Source organism: Colossoma macropomum, unplaced genomic scaffold (assembly GCF_904425465.1).
Source record: "Colossoma macropomum unplaced genomic scaffold, Colossoma_macropomum, whole genome shotgun sequence".
NCBI classification, from domain to species: domain Eukaryota; kingdom Metazoa; phylum Chordata; class Actinopteri; order Characiformes; family Serrasalmidae; genus Colossoma; species Colossoma macropomum.
The window spans coordinates 7,895,271-7,917,305 of record NW_023494797.1 but is presented as its reverse complement, the minus strand read 5'-3'; the positions used below and the strand labels follow the sequence as shown (position 1 = coordinate 7,917,305).

Sequence of the window (22,035 nt, the reverse complement as noted above, 5' to 3'; positions counted from 1 at the left end):
CCTATTATCTGATTACCCAAGTGCATGTAAACGCATTAGTCAGATTACTGACAAAATCTGATTTTCTGCAGCTATCGGTTTATTAAAGTAGATGTAAATGCACTCAGTGCTGTCCAAAAAAAGTGATCTTCATTTTTGAACAAAGTGTCTGTCCTTCACATTGTGTGGAAATTTCATGATCAAAGGACCAAGAGAAATGTTCCAAAATCATTTGAAATAAAACCTCTTTATATTAACTTACATTAAAAGTTAAGAATGCTTATGCCTTCTCCTGTAAAGTTACTATTTTGGAGAAACATGTTTCTTTGAACAGTGATGATACGCAGGTTGTCTTTAAGACTATATCTGCTCACTAAAAATACTATCTGGCTTTTATGTATAACAGCTGAACAGACAGACTCATGCTCGACAGGTTGTTTTTCGCTTGGTGGTTAGTTTTCACTTGGTAAGACCCAATCAGAGAGACACGGTAGGGGAACACGGTTTGTTAAAGCTGTGTCAGTGGGACTACCCACATCAGCCTTGTGATTGGTGAGGATTGGTTCTTACATACATGTAATCCAAGATTAAGACTTCCCAATTTATGTAAAAAGGGGAGAATTTGAGCAAAATCCAGTGGCCATTTAGTGGACACTGATAGGTTATTCACATGAGATTTTTTGTACATATATGTTGGGTGCCCAAAAGAGCAAGCCTAACGGACTTAGAAAGAAAACACGGATTTGGACTCCTTGGGGCTTTAAGAGGAAATGAAGAAGGCATAAACACTGCCTTAGTCGATTATTCAAATACTAGTCACTAGATTAATTGACTATAAAATTACTGTAACAGCTCTACCACTGTCATTTATATACAATAACAAAGCGGTAAGAATTAGGAGTTCTCAGTCAGGTGTATGAGGCCGACAACGGCACTTTAATTAAACCGGAGGCTGTGTCCAATTAGTTAGTCCAGGCCACGGCTGGCCAAGAAAGCTCTGAGTCAGGAAGCTGAGTCATACGGCAAAAAAACTTTTCGCTTTCTCTCTCGCTGCCTTCCCTCCCTGCTCTGTGTGCTGAAAGAAATCTGTCCATGAAGCAAGAGGAACAAAACAAACAAAATACAAACAAACAAAAAATACATGTAAGGTCCACTTGACCTTCTGTGAAGTGATGATGCATCAGCTCCTGGACACGACCCACTGTGACTATTGACACCTGGCTCTCCTGTGTCAGATCAATACTGGTAAAAGCACACAGAAGCTAGAGAAAGCACAGGAAATGTCTTCACCCGACACTCAAATGCAGCCTTGTCATTTACGACATTTCTCCTTTCTCCATATATGTTTTGGAAAACCTTTGGAAACCTGTTTGAAAGTGTGCTTATGCTTGGTGAGATTTGTATTTATCAGAAGTTCAAACTCAGTCAGACAGGTCAAACTGGCTGCTGTAATGATGTCTCTAAAGTCTCAAAAACCTTGAGTGAATTAGTGCAAGAATTTAAAGAGGCATTTACCTGGCCTCATTTCTGCTACTGCAGCAGCATCCGTCCATAGTCCAAAACGACAAGGCGCATTAGACATGCAGCCTCTGCATTGCGAGCCAGTATCCACCCCTGCCCTTCACTGCCCCCCACCCAAAACAACAACAACAACAACAACATTAACGTTCTACACCCCAATGTATCGGCAGCCGAGCGTCTCCTGATGAGCCTTCACCACGGAAATCTGCTGCAATAAATTATGGAGCACGATAATTCAAATAACGCCGTGCCTGCTGTTTTTGAGCTTTCGTACAAACCCCAGTCAAGGCCATGTTGCAGCGATGAGTCATCGCTCTATCCAGCTGTCCACGGGGCATACATCTGATTAGCAAGCCCACGCTCACACGGTAGGCGCAAATGTAAATATTGTAATAAAACCCTCCGTAATAACTTCGCTCTCGTGTCTTGGAGAGGCTTCACTTTATTTATTCTAACCTCTCGCTTTTAGCAATATCGCATGATGGAGAGCGCGTGCTCAAATAACAGTTAATAAAGCCGCACATCAGGTGGAGTTTCCCAGAGACCGTTCTTCAACTCCTTTTTCTGCATTGACGAGTTGCTCACATCATTAGTGTAATTATCCTTCTCATCATTGCAGAGCGAGCTTCCATCAAAGTAGTGGGCGTTTTTGCTTCACGTTCAGACTGAAAGACGCTCCAAGAACATGCCCACTTTGCGCGGATACTAAAGGAAGCAGGATCGAAGTCTCAAGGCCACAGAAACTTCTGGAAATGCTACAACCCTAGCGCTAACACGCCTCACCTTTTGTACATACTCTCGGTGAGTCAAAGGTCAAGGTGTTTTACTGCCGGTTGCTCAGACAGAGGTGTTGCTGTGACCGTGGAAACTGGAAATCTAACAAGTGTATTACTTCCAAATAGGAAGCGCCAAAACGGGCAGCAAAGTCTCTGGCCCAGTAAGCTGGGGGGGGGGTTCAACGGGTGTGTTGCCATGGTGACACGGAATGCTCTAGGGCTCCTGCCGAGCCTCGCGCTAGGAGGCAGTCCCCTCTGTGCCAGCCCAGCCACCTGGTACGGCCGCGATACATTTGGCTAATGAACTCATGGACTCTCTTTCATGCCGCGCCCCCAACCGTCATTGCCGATTGTCTATTCATGAGGGTAATGAGAAGTCGGGATCAGAGAGAGAGAGAGAGAGAGAGAGAGCGAGAGAGAGAGAGAGAGAGAGAGAGAAAGACGCTACTCGTGGCCACTGATAACCCCAGACTAAACCCGCAACCTTACGAGGCTCGAGCTTAATATCTGGCCGTCAATCAGCTCCGCCATCCCTCGCCGGAGTGTTTAATTACAGGGATCAATTATTCACTAGCCTCTTCTTTCAGTGGGACGCGCTCCTCCGAAATAACACTGCCACAGGCTCAGGCAGCCAGGATGGAGCAGACACAGATGCCTCTGGCCCACAGGGGGGGCCTGTGTCACAGGGAGAGAGCCCTTTGCGCTACACGTAGATCTATGTGAACCGCCCCGCACAATGAGCAAAGGAAGATGAGGGAGCGTAATGCCCCAGTGCCGCAAAACTCATCACGAGAAAATATACTGCGGACAGTTTCGTGTCAGGTCGGCCGCAGGGCTGCGTTGACGTCACGGCCTGTTGAAAAATGTCACTTGTCGTCACTGGGGCTTTCATGCGTGGCCTCAGCGTTCATAAATACTTAATGCACAGTGTTTAAGATGCAACAGAGAATGTTCGGCACCACCTGTTGCACAGAGGGGCATCGGCAGAAAAAGCCTCACAAATATGGTTGTTTTGGCATATAAATTCCTTTCCATTTATCTTTGGATATTTCTTTTAAATAAATAACAATATAGGATAAAATATTATTAAATGTACACTTTCTGCTTTACCGCTACCTAGACCTTACAAGTGAATATAATTGCTAACCCTAGTTCTTGAGTTAAAGTAGCACTACGTAAGTTGGGGGGATTTGGAGACCTCTCTGGTGGAAATATGTAACTGCAAGCAATTTACGGAAGAACATCTTTGCAATATCAGTTGTGCTGTGCACAGACTCCAAGTGGATTCATCTGTACACCTGGGGCTGGCGTTCCAAAGCATTTCCCATGTTTGACAAGCAACTTACAATGGTAGGCGCATGTAGTGTTAGGAGTCCAATGACCCTTACGGGAATTTCTGTGGCATTCATTCCTCTGGATGGGAATCACACCTTCATACTCGGGATGATGGTGTTATTCACTATGCTATCACCATACTGTCATTCAGGCAAGCACTGTGAGCTACACCCTTGCTACTTGGGTATCCAGCCCATCCAGCAGGACCTTCTTTTGAGCATATAGGCCTCAGTATACTTCTTGCAGAAGCAACATTTGCCTGGTTTTAGTGAACGATATGATGTAATTGAGGGGGAAAAAGAACAACCCAGATGTTGTGTCGAAGCTTCGCTCACCGTGTCATGCTCACAGTAGCAAGGCAAACTCTGCAGACACTACACAACAAAGTCTGTGACTAGTATGTGCAAAAAAGGTGTGACATGATTCAAAAGTGGATGACTCTGAGGAGCAACGCTCAGCCAAACTAAAGAGACCACAGAGAGCTAAACTACCACAGAGAGCTCAATGACTTAACTTCTGTTTTGCTGAAAGTATACTCAGGCTGTTACGTCAATCCATGAAGATGTATGATGGGTCCAAAAAACTCCAGACAAATCTGCCACAACAGCTCTGACTTTTAAATTAATATTTTAGGCTTTGTAAGGTGACTATCAGCAGTGCGTTTTAGCGTATTGTTTCTCTACTGTAACAAAAAAAGCCTTATAACAAAAATTTGGGACGCTGTGCAAAATGTAAATAAAAAAGAATGCAATGATGTGCAAATCATTTAAATGTTTATTTAAATAAACATTTAAACGTCAGCAATGGGTGCGCCTTAAAATCAAAGCTGATTTCATTAACTGAAAAGGGTGTCTAGATACTTTTGTACATACACTCTATGGGCATGTAGAGTGGTTTGTCATTAAGTGCATGTTCTTGCCACTTTATGTTCGTGTGAATTTACACAGCTTGGATAAATCCTACTTGAGATTTGCACAGCACACTTTTCAAAGTGTTCAATAAATAAAAGCACAAACTTTTGAGAATTTTGTGACAATTGGTGTCAGCAGAGGCATGAGAACAAATTGCTGCCTGTCAATGAAAACTGAGCTTATACAACTTTCAGTCAGGTGCCACAATCAGGAATAACTGAAAGTGGCAGGCCCCAGTTCAGCAGTTTGTATTTTGGCTTCAACAGACAATATGAACCACACATAAAATGGTTACAGAGTTTTTTCATCTTTATATTCCACCACAGGCACTACGGCATGCCATTGGGCATACATTTATGTAGAGGGGAGCCTTTATGGCCTTCTAGGCCTTTAGAGGCGGCCAAATTTCTGGGGGGAATTTCAAAAATACATGTCTGTTGTGATATGTTCTTTTTTTTATTTAATAGAATCATTATGCTTGCTGTATTTAAACTAAATGAAACTGCAAGCATTGTAGTACGCTCATTTCTTATATGTTTTGGTTGGAAACAAAAATATTAAAATCTTAATTTAGAAAATTAACTTTTTCCTCACGTACATTTACATTTGTGCATTTGGCTGATGCTCTTATCCACAGCGACATTGAATAACATTACAGAGATAGGCAAATGTAGCCTGCCTGAGCAGTGAATCGAACCCCTGCAGGCAGGGCAGCAGCATTAAGCTAGGTTTATACTTGGTGTATTGTATATGGCATGAGAGTATGCATGCCAGAAATGACACAATTGCAGTGCCTGCACAGGCAGGCCCCATGTGCAGCGCACAAATTTTGTAACTTGCCGCGCACAGCACGTCAAAATGAGTCATTCAAAATGAGTGAATCTGAAAGGAGATTTGCTAAACAGGTTTACCTCAACAGGCGTGCATCCTCTAAACTACAGTAATGGAAGCACTACTATAAATGCTAATTTGTTTGCTTCAGATTCACGCGCCGTCTGCAGAGTCTCTGCTGTGAAAGTATAACTCAGCCTTTACACAATATGATCTAGGTAGGTACAGCCAAGCAAACTCTCCCATTGGTTAGACCTTCAGGACCTGGACAGAAGGCATTATGCATTAGATTAACTATAAAGATAATTAGGAAGTGACAGTGGAAACAACCAATCACCTTTTGTTTTCTAGTGGATGGGACCAATTTCATTGGAAAAAACAGAGGCTTAAAAAGGTCACCGCAGCCTATAGTAGCCTAACCATTAAGTCTGTAGTTAAATGGAAAACTACGGCAGCTCCATGGCAGGGCTCTTTACTGAAGGAGTCACTGTAAAACTGTAAAACATACAAGGTAAAACATATGTCAATGTTATGTCTTTTACAAGCTTCAAATATCCATGTTTTATGCAAAACAAATGTTGCACCACTAATATAAATAGTAGTAACACACTACCAGAAGTCCCACAAAGGCATTAGCATATTTTAGTATTGTCATAGAAGTGGGTTTCTCCCATTTTCTGACCAAGTTTTGACATTTACTGAAGGCCTAGATCACTGAATTTAGGACACTGATTTTGAGTAAAATGCCCAAGCAGAACTGCTTATACGCAAACAGATTCACCATACCAAACGTAATTAATTTCCATTTCATGTTTATAAAGAAGGTAGGAGTGATTTGCTTAAAGCATGCATACGAGAAAAACTGGGGCCATTTTAACTCCATGAGACCGACAGGTTAATAACTGTGACCTTCTTCTTGGCTGGACGTCACACTGCAAAGGTGCGATGTTGCCCTTTCAGCTTTATCAGGGAGATTCTCTTGTTCCGCATCTATCCTTTTGCCATTATGAGAGAAACTGGCCTCAGATTGGTCATGTGTGCTCCAGACTGACAGCTCATTAATCTCCGCTGGCCGTGCTCCCTCCTCACAGGCGCAGGAGGCTGGAGCCAGAGCCGAGGATTCCCCCGCGCGTGTCCCCGCTGCTCCACCTGCCTGGATCAAATGCTCGCCGCAGGGAGGGGGTGCCCAGGACTCCGAAAGGCAATAAAACAAAGCAAATCACTTCCCGCCAGGGGTGTGTCTTTTGGCACGTAGGAGTGTATGCGCGTGTTTGTGTGCGAGAAGGTGTTAAAAGTGGGGCCACTAAATGAGACACAACAAGAAGAAAAAAATAAAAGCAGTGGCTTGTTTCGATCGTCCGTGGGCAGACTGCAGGGGGAAGCCAGCAGAGAGGAATCCATCACAGCAGAGAAGCCCGTCCGTGGGTGGACCTGCCTCTGTGAAAAACAGCTCTGGGGCGAGATCTGAGACTACAGCCACAGGCGCTTGGTCCATAAGTCTTGGGGAGAGAAATCTTCCATCCAATAATCAAGGGCAACATCAATATTCCCATCCATCCACAGACGTAATTAGAGGGGACATCAACGAAGGGGTGGACGATATGGATAAAATGTAATACTGCGATACCTTAAGGCCTCTGCACAATACATAGACCACTGAAGTTGTGTTACCATTATGTTATCTGCATCATGCACATATTAGCAACTCTGGTTTTAAGCAGCTTTTCTCTTAATGTCATGCTCTGTGGTAAAAGTATTCCAAACCTGTTTTGGTTTATCCATTTGTACATTTTTTGCCCATAAATGTTAATGAATCCTCTGAATTACGAGGTCTAACACTGCTGGGCACTGAACTGACCTAAAAGGCAAACTCACCAAAATAAGGGTTTATAAAATTTTTGTTTAACACAAGACGTGACAGCAGTGGTTTTTCAAAGATGGCATTCATTTTTCCAAAACAATTGCTATCATTTGGAGCTCCTAATATGGGCGTGACACTGACCACAGAATGACACGACATCTGAGGTCTGTAGCTCTGTTGCTGCATTCGGGTGCTCACTGGAAGGTTGTACATACCAGATGGTTAACTTGTAAATATCACTTCACTCTGTTGGGGTGCTTGTTGAATTGTACGTCCACCACTCAAAGAAAGAAAGCATGTATGTCTGAAGAATCAATTTTTCATCAATGGATACATCTCATCTTGTAAACCCATACATCACATACCGCTCATTTACGATTTACCAATTTAACAAGCCCTTGTCCACTTGGCCTCATTATTTCCCATTAGGGCACCATCCTAAGCACCATCTTGTTAGTTTTAGTGGGATGGTGAGAGCATAAGTGTCGACTTTGGTGGAAGAACTTGCCCAGAAATCATTGCGACCTGATGCATTTCCTTTCTCAAACCCTAAATAATGGTGGACAAAGCTGTTAATATAGACTAGGTCACAAAGTACTCCATCTCTTATATATAACTGCTGATACAACTTCACTTACTCAGCTAACTGGCTAAAGAGCATCCCAAAGGCTAAACAGCTAACAACAACAAAAAGACACCACTCGATCGAACACAGCATATATTTAGTTGGACTGGACACAATGCACCAAAAAAGTAGTGCCAAAGTAGTGCCTTAAAACTAGAAGTTCAATTTTATTTCATTCACTGTAATAAGGAACAAGAGGAAAAACAAACAAGTTGCCCACGATTTGATTTGATTAATGACACTAATGGAAGTATTCTCATATTTTGAGTAAGTATTCTCAAAATTTGAATAAGAAAACTGATGACTACAATCATGTTGTTGCATAACTTACTAACAACACTGGAGCTGGGAGGCAGGAGAAGTGCTGGAGTGAGCTGTTGATTGGTGCAGATCTTTTGGTGTTTAAACAATGTAACTGCATTAGATGGTGTAAAAAATAGAACGTCTATTCACCACAACCCATTGTCAAATTTATTCAATGCATATTTTCAGTAGTTACATTGTGATTTCGTGATGTGCTGCTATACTCCAACAATGTAGTTTTAATTTAGCAGCATTTTTTGTTGTTTGCACCCTCTTTAGAATATTTTTGTGAGTAGAACCTGGTCAGTGTTCTAGAGGTATTATACCAGTAAAAGGACATTGCAACATAACATCCACCACTACATCAAGGTCTTGGTTAATTTATAGGAACTTTTTCTTTTCAGCACTACCAAAGAAGCAAGAGGTCACTCCCTGTCCACCTGAGCCACGGATTAAAATTCAGCAGAGGCACTGGGGGGAGATGCAGGGATGGGTCTTAAGTCTAGAATGCCAGGTTTGGCTGAATTTAGGATTCTTTAAAGGCTTCACAGCATCTTAACCCAAATGAAAAAAAACAGGGTGGCCGTGATTTAAAAGTCTAGATGGAAGCCGTCCGTCATTATAGCTGCGGAAGTTCAGCAGCAATAATGTTGCCACGAGCCGCAGGGCCAGACTGCATGCGTCACACCGCAGGCCCACAACTGCCTTCCTAACAAATGCCATTAAGTCATGATTGGCTCCAATGTGGAGGCCTTTTCCTGGCATTAGTTAAAATGGACATGCCTGAGCTGCAGCAAAAATTCTCAGGCTGTGCTCTCAAATGATGCACACTGTGAAGCTCAGCGTTATCTAACAATGCGGCAGACAAGGGAAAACAGCACAAGGTGCAAAGACCATTGTTTGTGCAATGTTTATGTAATGCCATAGCTAAGAAAAATCTTTTAGAAGTCCAATGTGTTCCAATGGCCTTTGTCGCACTGGCTGTACTGGGATGCCAGGCACAGAGAAAATTACTGGCACCATGTCACATCTGGTTCTGAGATTGGCCCGAAACGGCAAGGAATGAAAAACCCTGAACCTGTGAACTTCCTCATATCAATCTGTTATGCTCAGTTAGGCTCCATCTGCACTTCTGGATTGGAACAGAAAAGAACCAGGACAGAACGGAATGACATCGAAAATGAAATTGGCCTCACTACGTTTTCATTTAGCGCAGGAACCTTTCTAAACCACAATCGCACTGAATAAGATATTTGCACCAATCTCTAGCTAATTCACAAACACAAGGCCGGCAGGACCCACAATGCTTCATGCTTCAGACGCGTTAGGCGAAGTGCAGCGTTATTCAATCAGTAGATGAGGTTGTAGGTCTGATATGGGACAGAGAGCTTTTATTCTTCTCTGTGATGTGGAAATCCCCCCCTCCCAGCCTCCCCCTACCCCCGACGGTCTTCATCGCCTCCTGCTCCTCGGCTCCAGCAGTGCTCCTCGTCTTCCTCCCACGCTACGCCTCTGTAATCGAACCGTCGGCCCACTGCCTTGTACTGCCCATTATTCAATTAGCCAAATGCTACAAACGCATCCTGATGGCTAAGATAATTAGAGTAAAATGGTTATCTGGACTGGCCAAGTGGATCTGCAATTCAAGGTGAATAGAATAATATCCAATTGTAGCAAATGTAATCTTTCCAAGGCTAATTTGGCAGCTAATGAGGCCGCTGTAGTTTGGGTAATTTATGGGCAAGGGGAAGGTGAGAGAGGCCAGTCAGAGGGAGTGCGGTATGAGCCGCAGTGTCAGCTCTCTCTCTCTTGCCTTCTCGCTCTCTCTGCTCTGAAAGTCACTAACAAAAAAACCAACAGCCCAATAAATCTGCAATAGAACGAATGAGAGGAGCGGAAATCAGAGCTCACTCACAGAGAACCAGTCTTTTTACTCCACAACTTCATTACGGCTAGTCCTATTTTCCTCTTCTCCTTTCCGTAAGGCCTGTTGTAAAGTGAGAGGTGGAAAAAAATCAAATGTACACAATTTCCCCCTTACATGTCCGGTAGGGATGAGTCAGAATTCTCGTACACTCACACAGTCATGAATATTTAAAAAAATCAAATAACAAACTAGGATTTTTTCCATGTTAAAATTAGCTTCTCTTTACTGTTATATGTTCTCATATTGATCCATAAGACATCTGAACTCCACCAGAGGGCAGAGAAGAGCCTGTGTCCTGCGTTGAGGTCCAATTTTCTGATCTGCTCAGTCTGAAGAAAAATTTCTGCTACTGCAGCCAGCTAAAAGCCTTGGTATGTTTCATGCAGTGACAACGTTTGAGAGAAACATGCAGAGAAAGCTTGCAAGCTTGAAAAGGTGGTTTCAGCTTTTCTGGTGGCAGGCATCACATGGTACAAAGCACAGCCATAGTACATAAGAATCATCGCAAAAAAAAAACACACATACTTATCAATTACTCATATAATGGAATGGAATTTAAGGAAATAAAACCTTATCCATGATTTGGTGAATTTACCCGGTTTAGCATCAGGTAACTTACGCTTCATAAACTCTCTATTTTCTAGCTAAGTGGTACAGCTACTTTATGACTGAAAACAGATGACTAGCATTTGTCTGTTTATCTTAAAGATGTTAAATTGACATTGTTCTCGGTATAAATTCCAAGCCATGTGTCACCTACAATGGGTTTGTGGTCTGGGTCTGGGTTTAATGTAGTACAGTGATGGCAATATGCTAGTCGCATCACTATCTCTGGTGGCGTCCACCTGACGTCTCTGGTTTGCAGTAACCTTTAGCCTTAATAGTGCATCAAATCTGAAAATCAAATTTTCCCAAAATATCCATCCCTAGTCCAGAGGTTACTTCTTTAGTTTTATACTGGACTGGAGCTATGAGGCTAATGTAGCTAACAAGTAAAACTACCAAAATGGAGACTGTGTCGCTGAAAACTAATAGTAACCACCTGGAAGTCTGAATTTTGTCTGGAATTGTATCCATTTACATGACACTATGTTACGCAGTGTCAGAAACCACAGAAGTAACTTTATTTGAAATCTAACAAAGTTAACGTAAGATCAGGGGTGGGTAACATGACAATGTTTATCATTATCTTGATAAATTACATCATGTTACAATATGCTTTTCTAATCATATTGTGGATACTGTACTTAAAGAGCACTGACCAACAGCATGTTTCATTACAAAAAGAGCATAATTCATCGTGTATGTGAAATGTTGAATAAAATCATCGTACTCATAGTTTTTGGTGGTATATTTTAAATAAGTTTCTTGTGGTTCTTTTTTGTCTGTTCTAACTAAATGTCATGATACTTATTGTGTATCAAATAATGTCTTGAAGTATCATGATGTTATGTTTTTGCTATTTTGCCCACCTCTACTCAGACAGTAAACATGTCCTAAAGTCTTAGCAGATCGACCACATTCAGGGTCGGGGAAAATCTTGAAAATCCGATTTTTTGCCAAGCTCTTCCTTGGAGAACAAATACATTCTCCATACAGAATTTTAATGACAACAAGATAAATGAATATAAACGGTAGTGGGTATATAGTGACGTCCAGAGCCTCAAAATTCTCCCCAGCCTGAGAAAAAGCCTTTTCTGTCAGACTGACAATGGAGGTCAAGTCCAATTCAGGTGTGTCAACTAGCCATATCCAGTTGTAGCAATGAGCAAGTAAAGTGCAAGAAAAAGTACAAAAGAAAATGCTACATACTTTACCTTTTCAACACGCATGGCCCTGACAGCTCTTAAAGAGGTGTAAAATGAGAGGTGCACAACCATTAATGCCCCTTTTACTCTGCCCATTCACGCCTAAAATCTGAGGAAGAACCAGATTAGAGCAATGTAATCTGTTTAAACATGTTTTCCATTGGCTTCTCTGTGGAATCCCCTTTTCTGCCGCTGCAGCATAGTAAGCTGTTGGGTGAGAGGGAGCGAGCCCTCCACCTGCACTGCTATACATGCCTGGATGCCTGCGTGGGTGGCGGTGGGCCGCTGAAAGCCTACATTTACCCACTTTGGCATAATTGCAGCGTTTACTCTCTGACTGCCTAAGTGCTCCATTCATACTGCTTCGCCTCGCCTGACAAGAGCCTCCGCACAGGGGTTGATTGCTTTACAATGGCAGATCAAAATATTAGAGTGATTCCTCTCAGGAATCATAGAGAGTGTTTGACTAACACTATCATTAAGTTGTCTGTCAAGCACCACAGACAGAAGGCTGAATGAATGGAGGAGAGAAAAAAAGGAAACACAGTGGAAGCACCGATGATCTGATCATCATTTTGGATCATTAACTGCAGTGAGCTGTTATGGAGTAGATTCTCTTCAAACCCAACAATTTCATAAATTGTTAAACTGCTTGAAATGAAAGCAAAAAAAAAAAAAACACAGAGCAGTTAAGCGTAAGCCTTGCGGTACATCCTTTTTCTCAGATAATAGCATTGCCGTGTCTGATGATCTAACAAGGCTATCAGCTAAACACATCACATCGCAGAGGGATTTTGATAAAAGCTGAAAAGGTCTATTAGACTACACATTTAAGTCTATTATATCTATATTCCATGCTTGATTAAAACTTCTTTTTCAAGCCACCATCCTATTTTTATAGTGCAATTCCACATGGACATTCTGTCATGGACAGTGAACTGGAACAGAACAAAATCACGTTCTAGGTGGGGTCATGAGGACATCTGTAGTAGAAGTTCTGAATCATCCAAGGGGTTAGTTCTCAGATCAATTCAAACCTTGGGGGGTCCTCCACACTGCAGAAATCCTCAATTAACCAGATTACCAGATGGGGTTATTTCACAAACCGTAATTCTCAGTTGGCTAGATAACTTACGCCAAAAGTCAGGCCTGTCCAACAGGCACAAGTAAGGGACATTTCTATTTGACAAGCTTTGTTTTTGGTTTAAAGGGACCCGTCCTACATTGTCTTGTATTTTGTTTTCCCTCTTAGGTCTACTTATAATATTTGTGTGTGTTACGTACCAAAAAGAGTCATAACTCATTTTTACAAGACCATTTTCCAACCTCTCTTTAAATATCCCTTATCTCTTAAAATAAAACAGGCTGTTTTTGTTACTGTGCCTTTAAGACTGATATATCACTGTTGTCAGAACAAAACATCATATCTCCATTAGCTCTGTTCTGGCTGTTGTATTGTGGCGTATTGAAAAAAGCACTTCAAGCTGAAACACTCCTTATAATTTTAGCATGAATGGGTGGGGCAAAACTTGCTGTAGACTGAATAGCGCTGTTGTCAGAGCAAAAGTCACTGGAACCATAATTTTTTCGAAGTCACTTGGGGCCTATTCTTTTGGTCCATTCTTCATGAAACTTACACACAGTGTAAAAGGCAACGGGCATTTTCAAACTATGTCAAGAACTGAAAAACATCAAAAATGCACATACAGAAATTTGTTCCGACAGTAGCGATAGATAAATATATGCAAATGGCTTTTATCCATGATATTATAAAAAGATGCTTATAGTTTCATTATATCGCTGCTGTCAGAACAAAACCTTGTATCTCCAAAATGACAACTTTACAAGAGAAGGAAAAAACATACTTGACTTTTAATGTATGTCAAGTAAAATGTGGCCTATGCAAAAGTTACAGCAAATCTTACACTTTATGTTTGATTTTTTTCCAAAATGTTAAACTCAGTGAACATGTTTACCCTGTTGAGGATGTGATAACTTATTTTCACTTTGGTAATTTGGTATTCAAACTTTTTCATATGACTACATGGCATACTTCCAGTTTTACAATAATGTTAAATAATGTTGAGAACTTTGGTTGTTTAAGTCAGTGGTGCTCAAACCAGTCCTCAGGGATCCCAGATAATCTACATTTTTCTGGTTAAAGCTTTTTACTTCAGGTTGAAGCAAAAATGTGGTCTTTCTAGGGTCCACGATGATGGTTTGAGAACTACTGGTTTAAGCACACAGTGGTACTAGCTAATGTATCATTTCACCTGATTATTTACATTTAGGAACAAAAATAAGTTGGAAATTATGCTTCATAGATGTTTGATACCATGTAGACCACCAATACAGGCCAAGGGCCGTATTGATCAAACTTTGCAGAGTAAGAATGCTGATCTGGGATCATCTTATTCCTTTTATAGAGTACTGAATAGGACTATAGACTGATGAGACCTGATTTTAGACAATGAAACCTATGAACCATGAAATGTAATTTAAAGAAAATAATCACAACTTAAATCACAAAATCGGTCGAATAAATTCCAATTAGACATTTTCCCCATATCAGCCCTGCTGCTTTGCGAAATACCCAATCTGAATCAATCTCATCAAACACAGCAAAACATGAATGGCACATCTGTGACATGTGCGTTCTCAGCTGACGCGGGAGCTGCCTCGTTATTGTTTATTTAATTATTCTATTACATCCAGGCCTTTGGCAGGCTCTCCCTGCACCAGTTGGCCCATGGGCGGATGATGGAGAAGTTAAGAGGTGCAAACTTTAGTCAGGAGCGCGGTGGCACTGTGGCGCTCCGGGTGCTGCCAGCAACCCAACAGTGGCGCCGCGCTCCTGAGTCACGCGCTGACCCAAGGCCCCCACCTGCACCAGCAACGCTTCTAGCCATAGGACCCAGCGACGTCCGAGCCGAGCCGCTCGCCAGAGCAGAAGGCCCTTTGACTCATGCCCATCTGGCCTGCTAGCACGTTAAGAGTACGCCAAGGTCCCTGCTAGCACGACGCAACTTCCCCACCCTGCCCAAGTGGGGACAGGCAGCGAATCGGAGAGCCCTAAAAGTTTCAGTGACGAGTAACTTCTTTTGCAGCGCATGGTTACTAGAGGAGATGAGAAGTAAACAGGCCGCCTCTGACTTCTCCCACATTGCATACACAAATGCACAAACACAGAAGTTCAAAGTCACACCCTGCAAAAGACATCTAAAAGGTATTACACTGTACTAATTATTACAGATGGTATCCATGACGTATGCATATCGTCGCTGCCCAAACATGTATCTCCAAAATAGTAACTTTACAGGAGAGGGCAAAAATGTTCTTTACTTTCAATGTAAGTTAATGGAAAAAGTTTTTATTCCAAGCAATTTTGGAGCATTTCTATTGGTCCATTCATCATGAAATTTGAATGAACACACAATGTAAAGGACAGCTGCTGAGCTCAAATGATGCAGAAAAGTAAAAATCGCAAAAAATGGAGATACATGTTTTTCATTGGACAGTGACGATATGCTTCTTTGATTCTTTTCTTTTACTAGGTGCTTCTGAAAGACCATGATGAATATGTTAAGGCTGGTTTCTCAGATATGGACAAGCCTAGACTGGGACTAACATAATCTTTTTATTTTATGTATCATCCGACATTTTTGCAACAGTACTCCTTATTTGAAAGACCTTTTGGATATACAATACACTGCAAGACTTATCAGAAATCAAGAAACAGAAGTTTCTGACCTGGCCTGGTTGGATGTCCAAGTACTGCAGAACCTCTTTCAGCAGAACTGGTGTGTGTGGCTCTCGCTTGGTTTGTGTAGTGGACTGTTCTGTGCTTCCGCTGTGACAGTCAAATCTGGAAGGAGTAGAACTGGAACAGACATGCTGAGGTTGCTGCAGCGTTCTCCAGCAGCAGCTGGGTGTGCATTTAGGGGAAACTTTTCTCTGCGTAAGAAGACGTGCCTGGCAAAGGGACATCAACAAGCCACGACTGGAGAGAGCCATGTCGAAACTGAAAACAGGAGAAAGAATCACAGGTCAGAACTTCTGTCTTCAGAAAAAAAAGACTGTTCCTACAGTACGTACTGTTCTGTCCAGGGTCAGAGACCATTCATTTACTCTACAGTCACAACAGCCATTAAGTTATTCATTGTTCAGGAGACATTTCAGACAAAGAAAAACTAGTAAAAAAACAGAAGTTCAAAAAAATCTTAAACATTCTAGAGAAAACGGGACTCCCAACAACCATGCGAGACCTGACAGACCACCAAAAACTGTCACCATCAGAGGAGCAGAACTTAAAGGTTTTATCATTTAGAGATTGGAGACAATCGATCACCACTCTTGCTTTAGATCTGAAAAACTCTTTCTGTCCATCCTTCTACATGAGAAGATAAGTCAACTGAAAGCATGTGTAGCTCTCAACAAACTGCTACTGAGAAAAGGAAATAGACAAAAAAAATCTGGAAATCAAACAAAGAAGCTGATATTCTCAGAATAATGGACTATCCACCCCAGAGTCCAGACCTGAACATCATCAAATGAGTTTGGGGCTGCTTGACTTGTGAGAAGCAGAAAATGCAGCATTGGAAATTCTTCCAAAAGAATACAAAGCTGTAATTGTAAGTAGGAATCTAGAGACTGTTTCACCCTTTAAGCACAAAATACTGATTATATCAAGACTGTATTGTGATTTTGAATAAATACTCATCACTAATTAAAAGAAGATGGCAAATAGTTGTAGAAAAAGGAAATGAGCAGACATTTTTACTTGTTTGAGCAGTTTTTCATATACATTCTTTAATTCAGCACAATGCCAAATTAAACACCGCAGGATTTCTCCTCATTTATTTGTTTTGTGGGGGTGGAGGAGAATGAATCGAAGAAAACTGGTGTGTTATAATAATGAATAGAAGGTTAGCATATTAATTATTCCTACTACTAACCACAGCTAAAATATGCTATTCCATACTAGCCTGTAGGTCCATGTGCTAAAAACCATAATGTAACCAAAGGACAAGAAAATATGTTGAAATGAGCTCACCGCAAAATGCACTAATGTTCCTGTCTGATTAACAGCACTGCTCTCAGATATGTTCACTTTATTTTGCAGTAAATAAAAGTACTAACCCACCAAATCAATAGGTTTCAGCTGTGACATGAATGTCTAGGCCAAAATGTTTTTCAAGAGTGAACAACGCATGCTGTGTTACCACATCAGAAAGAGAACTTTTCTAACACACTGTGAGGTGCTTTCTGCTGTGGTGAGAAGCTTCCATTAACATCCATTCACTGTTCCAATTCTGATTTGATTGCTTGCTTAAGCATCTTAGGCCTGATCAATAAATTTGTTGGCCAATAACATTAGCCAATATTAAAGTAATATAGATTTATCAGTATTGGTAAAAATCCTATTAATAAAGCACTGATGTTTAGTGGCATGCTTTAAATTGATCCAAATTCCTGTGATGTAAGGAAAACTGAAGCTTGTATGCCAGTCATGACACAGACTGTTAAGCTGACAGTCATCATCACCTACGCATTTCTATGTGGATACAGTTTATAGGCTGAACTAGTAAATATGAACACAAAAAATGAGCATGGTTACATGGTTTACCAATACTTTGATGAGTTTAGAATAATATAAATAATAAAGTGTAGAATAATGGTTAGAATAACACAAATGTTAATGCATCTAAACCTAACCTTTAGCATGAGGATGAAAGGCCTATCCCTGTAATGATCATGACATTTCATTGCCAAAATAAATGTGATGAACAATTTGAACTGCTCAAATAAACAAACATTACTCACTACCTACTGCCCTCTAAATGCGTTATTGCACAAAGACAAAAGTTTGACCTTTTGTTGTTTGTGTAAGACCTATGACACATCTTACTAAATGTTTTCATTCAGAAAAAAATGAACAGGCTTTTTTTGGACTTACTAGAATTTTTCAATTATCAACATTACATTTAAAAACTCAACAGTACACATGTAGGTTAACTGCTCATTTTGGACAGTAAATAAATGATGCCTGGTTTCCATCACCATCACTGCAATGAAAATCTGGCTTGGTAACTTTCTCTGGAAAGGGGTTTTTTATTTCCTATCAAACCACTGTTAATGACTTTGTCTATTTAGATACTTAGAAATTTTGAAACAAAACTGTATATTTCCCCTTTAACATATGATTGAGAAAGCTAACAACTGTGGAAAGTAGTTGCTGTCAGCTTAAATAATTGCGATCAGCTCAAATTACTACGACAATTACATAGTAACTGTGACAGGCCTAAATACCCAGTACCAAGTGGCGCACTCACAGTCCAAAAATATGCAGTGCAGAAGATTCAGCGCACACAAACAATCACCGCAATACGTAGTGCACAATCACTGTATACCTGCTGATAGGGAATAGCCATAATGCACTGTGTTGTTTGGTTTGAAGAGTCACACACAACTTCTCTGAGCAGGACTACCAAGCCCAGCTACAACGGCACAGTCCCACAGCCCTCTCTTCAGACCTGTTACAGATGTAAGTAATCTCTTCTGATGTGTGCAGTCAAAATCAGTGGTTGTAGCAAACCCGTATGACGTAGTGTCAGAAATCACTTACTACTATCATGAATTTTGTTCCCTGTAATAGTGATTTTTATAGTTATCCAGATTTTCAATAGTAGGGTATAGTAATCACAGGACCATTTTGGACACAGCATCTGTCTATGATGAGAATTGATCCAATATAAGAGATAAATACAAACAACAGAAAACAAAACTGCAATGACTTCTGGGAAGCTCCACCCCAGCGCTGTTACACTATTTAAGGTGCTCAATATTATTGGCTATCGGAATTTTTAGCTGTTTAAAATTGATATCGGCTATAACTTTTTCATATCGGTAGGGTTTTATTTAACAGAGTTGTGCAAAAAATGGAAATGTAAATAAACACCATGGAAAGTATATCCACCAAATAAGAATCTCAAAAATAGGCCTGGGCAACATGACAGAAGTCATACACAGTGATGAAATATGTCACAATTACAATATGCTTTTCTGACCATGTCATGGAGGTCAGTGCTCACAGAACATTGACTAACTGACTGCAAAATGAGTCCCGTTTAACTGGATTTGCTCCAACAGAGTATGTGAAAAACGGAATAAAAAATGTTGTATTCATAGTTGAAAAATTAAGGACCGTGACATATCGTAAATTTCTTTAAGTATCACAGTATTATATTTTTGCCATATAGCCCATCTATACTAAAAATATACTACTCATGTCAGTTTTCTGAACTCAGAGAGAGGCTGGAAACCACTACAGTTAGCATTCAATTTCCACCTCGTAGCATTCTTTACATGGACTATCAGGTAGCTGGCTATTACTTTTCATTCATTTCTTAATATGAATGATCTTTTGTTGTAGGAGTCGTTTAGTGAAAGTCAGACACAGACAGAGAGAGAGAGAGAGAGAGAGAGAGAGACAAATTGAGAGAGAGAGAGAGAGATACAAATTGAGAGAGAGAGAGAGAGAGAGAAAGAGAGAGAGAGAGATGCTTATTGTGATAAATCGCGCTGCCACTGAATCTTCAATGAATATTCTACAGATATTGCTTTGTGCTAACTGGAGTGGATCTTATACGATGCGAATTGTACAACGTACTCATTTCCAGGCTATACAGTGTATGCAGTAATAAAACAGCAGGCCAGAGTTCAGGAGACAAAGTGAACATACCACTAGCTTAAGCTTCAGCATGAATGCCCGAGCGGTGCATCATTGAATAGTGCAAGGTGGGAAACATTGGATGTATTTGCGTTCCGCCCCTGTTCCCACAACTCAAGTTTTCTTATTTATTCGAAGTGACTCATTTTTATTGGTGAAAGGAAAGCTTTTTGTACTTTCATGAAAAATAAATAATAGAAAAAAGAATTTGTACATGGAACTATTCAATTATTGCTTGGAAAAAATAAAGCCTAACATGTAATTAAATGTTTAACACATCAAAATTGAATTCTTACTTGTGGAAATTGAATTAGTACTTAAAATTCAACTATATTAATAAACTAATAATTAACCCTAATAAAAACAACACACATTTTTACAAGCATTAATGACTAATATTAATTTTCGATAACAAGAAATTCAGTCGCCAAATCGACTGACCAGTATAACTCATCTACAGTGTGAAAGTACATAACTGGGCACTTAAATTAATTGGTAATTCTACAATTTAAAAAATCTGCATAATTCAGCTGTTAATACTAAAACAAAAGCATGCAAGTGGTCTGGTCTGAAACCCTTCGTTCTACAGAGACTTCCGTCCGAATTGTTCACAGTGGTGATGATAGGAACCAGACGTCTGAAGAATGTAAAGCTCTTATAGCTCCCTCACAGAAGGTTATACATTAAAATGGTTATCCGATGGATATACGCTGCCTGATGTCTGACACGTTGTTTTATGATACGTTTTATAATAAAGGTTTGGCTTAAAATGAATTTAATCCGTTTATTTTAAACCATTCATGGCACAGGGGTACATGCAGGGTGTTGCAAAGCAAAATAGTCCACAAAATAAACTTTCAGATTTATGACTATTTCACCATCATCAGCATTATACATATATAAAACTCAAGAGATTTGTTCACTAGTGTTGCTGGATAGTAACTAAATACAGTGGCTATATTTATGTTGTAGACATTGATCCATGGTTCCTATCAACACCACTGTAAAAAATCAGTAAGTTTCTCTACAATGATCCATTTCATGGCGAACCACTCTGAATGGCTCTGTTTACATCTCACGGACTGAATTAGTCAGAAGTGTTTAAAAATGGGTGGAATTCCCCTTTAAATCTGTTTAAATTGTGTTCTCATGTGATTTTATTGTCACGTCTTTCAACCTCAGTTCTGACGAGAATTTTGACGTCGCGTGACGTAGGATTCCATTCCTCCAATCAGCTGTTGAGACAGCGGGGTGGCTTGTGTTTGAAAATCTTGGCGCTGAGAGGTCGGGGCTAAAGAACCGATGCTGCAAGCGACATGTTTGGGATTAAATAGTTATTTGTGCCGCTCACTCTGGAAATATTCACCCAAGAGGTAAACGAACTATATCTAGTCTTTGGAAATGTAATGAAAACTGTGCAGTGGGTGACATGTCGATAGCTTTTAGCTAGCGGAGGTTTGAATGTATGTTAGCCAGCTTGCTAAGCTACTCATGCTGGTAAAGCGTATGTAAGCTAACGGATGTAGCAACACGCCGACCTTTTACTATTCATCTAACTTTAATATGGGTGACAGACAGTGTTGCAGTAGTGTTTACAGCATGTTGGTTGCATTTGCAAGACGGGACAAATTGATTTAACTTCACTAACTAGCTTTTGACCCAAAGAGTGCTTGCTGTGTTACAAATCCTGCAGTCCCATTCATTGCTGTGCTATCTAGCTAACTTTGCTAATCAACAGCAGTGACAACAAGAGAGCTAACGTTAGCTAGCTAGCTGAATGAGTACTGCACTCTTAAGAAATTGCTCTTCAGGGGTTATTTGGTAAAGACAGTGGTTCTATATAGAACCACGAACACTCAAAGAAACAGTTGCACGTTTAAATGGTTCTGTGCATGGTGATGTAGTCATTCAGATTGATGGAGAATTTGCTGTATGTGGTTCTAAATAGAGCCTTTTTGAAAATGGTTTTCTATTGTCAAAAGCTGGACATCATAACAATGCCAGAACTCTTTTTGGTGCTTTATAGAACCATTTTCAGAAAGGTTCTACATAGAACCATGTACACATTGCCATGAAGTCTGTGGTAAATGTTACTAGCAAAGCCTGCAGACTGCTTTAACTTTGTGTTATGTTTCTGAAACTGTATTGGAAGAAATGCATATCTTATTTTGCCTGTATTGACAAGAGGGTTCTCAGTATTAAATGTCTTATTTCCTTTTTTCTTGCAAAGGTTTGTTTAAATAGAATGGAGAGAGAAAAAGATGGTCACTAATGTACAGTTGGTCATAAAGCATAGCATAAATGATCTTAAGTCAGTTTCATTATGTCCATTAAAATTAACAAGTCAAGCTTAGTAGGACTGACTAAGCATCCTGCACATTGCACAGCTGATGTTCAATTTAGCTGTTACTGTTGTTGAGCATAACACT

At 40.5% G+C, this 22,035-nt stretch overlaps 2 protein-coding genes across 2 annotated transcripts in view; one reads left to right on the top strand and one right to left on the bottom strand.

Annotated features, from left to right (window-relative positions):
* The window catches only part of mettl15 (methyltransferase like 15), a 108,398-nt gene extending 88,722 nt beyond the window's left edge, over positions 1-19,676 (bottom strand). Inside the window, exons 1-2 of the mRNA XM_036584466.1 lie at positions 19,619-19,676; positions 15,628-15,898 (exon numbers count right to left, since the gene is read on the bottom strand). Coding sequence (XP_036440359.1) covers positions 15,628-15,891 — 264 coding nt within the window. The 5' untranslated portion in view covers positions 15,892-15,898; positions 19,619-19,676. The remainder of the gene's footprint in view (positions 1-15,627; positions 15,899-19,618) is intronic.
* A 1,194-nt stretch (positions 19,677-20,870) lies between these two features.
* Positions 20,871-22,035, top strand: part of kif18a (kinesin family member 18A) — a 38,302-nt gene continuing 37,137 nt past the window's right edge. The window contains 1 exon segment of the mRNA XM_036583921.1: positions 20,871-20,979. The gene's annotated coding sequence lies outside the window, so the exon portion shown is untranslated.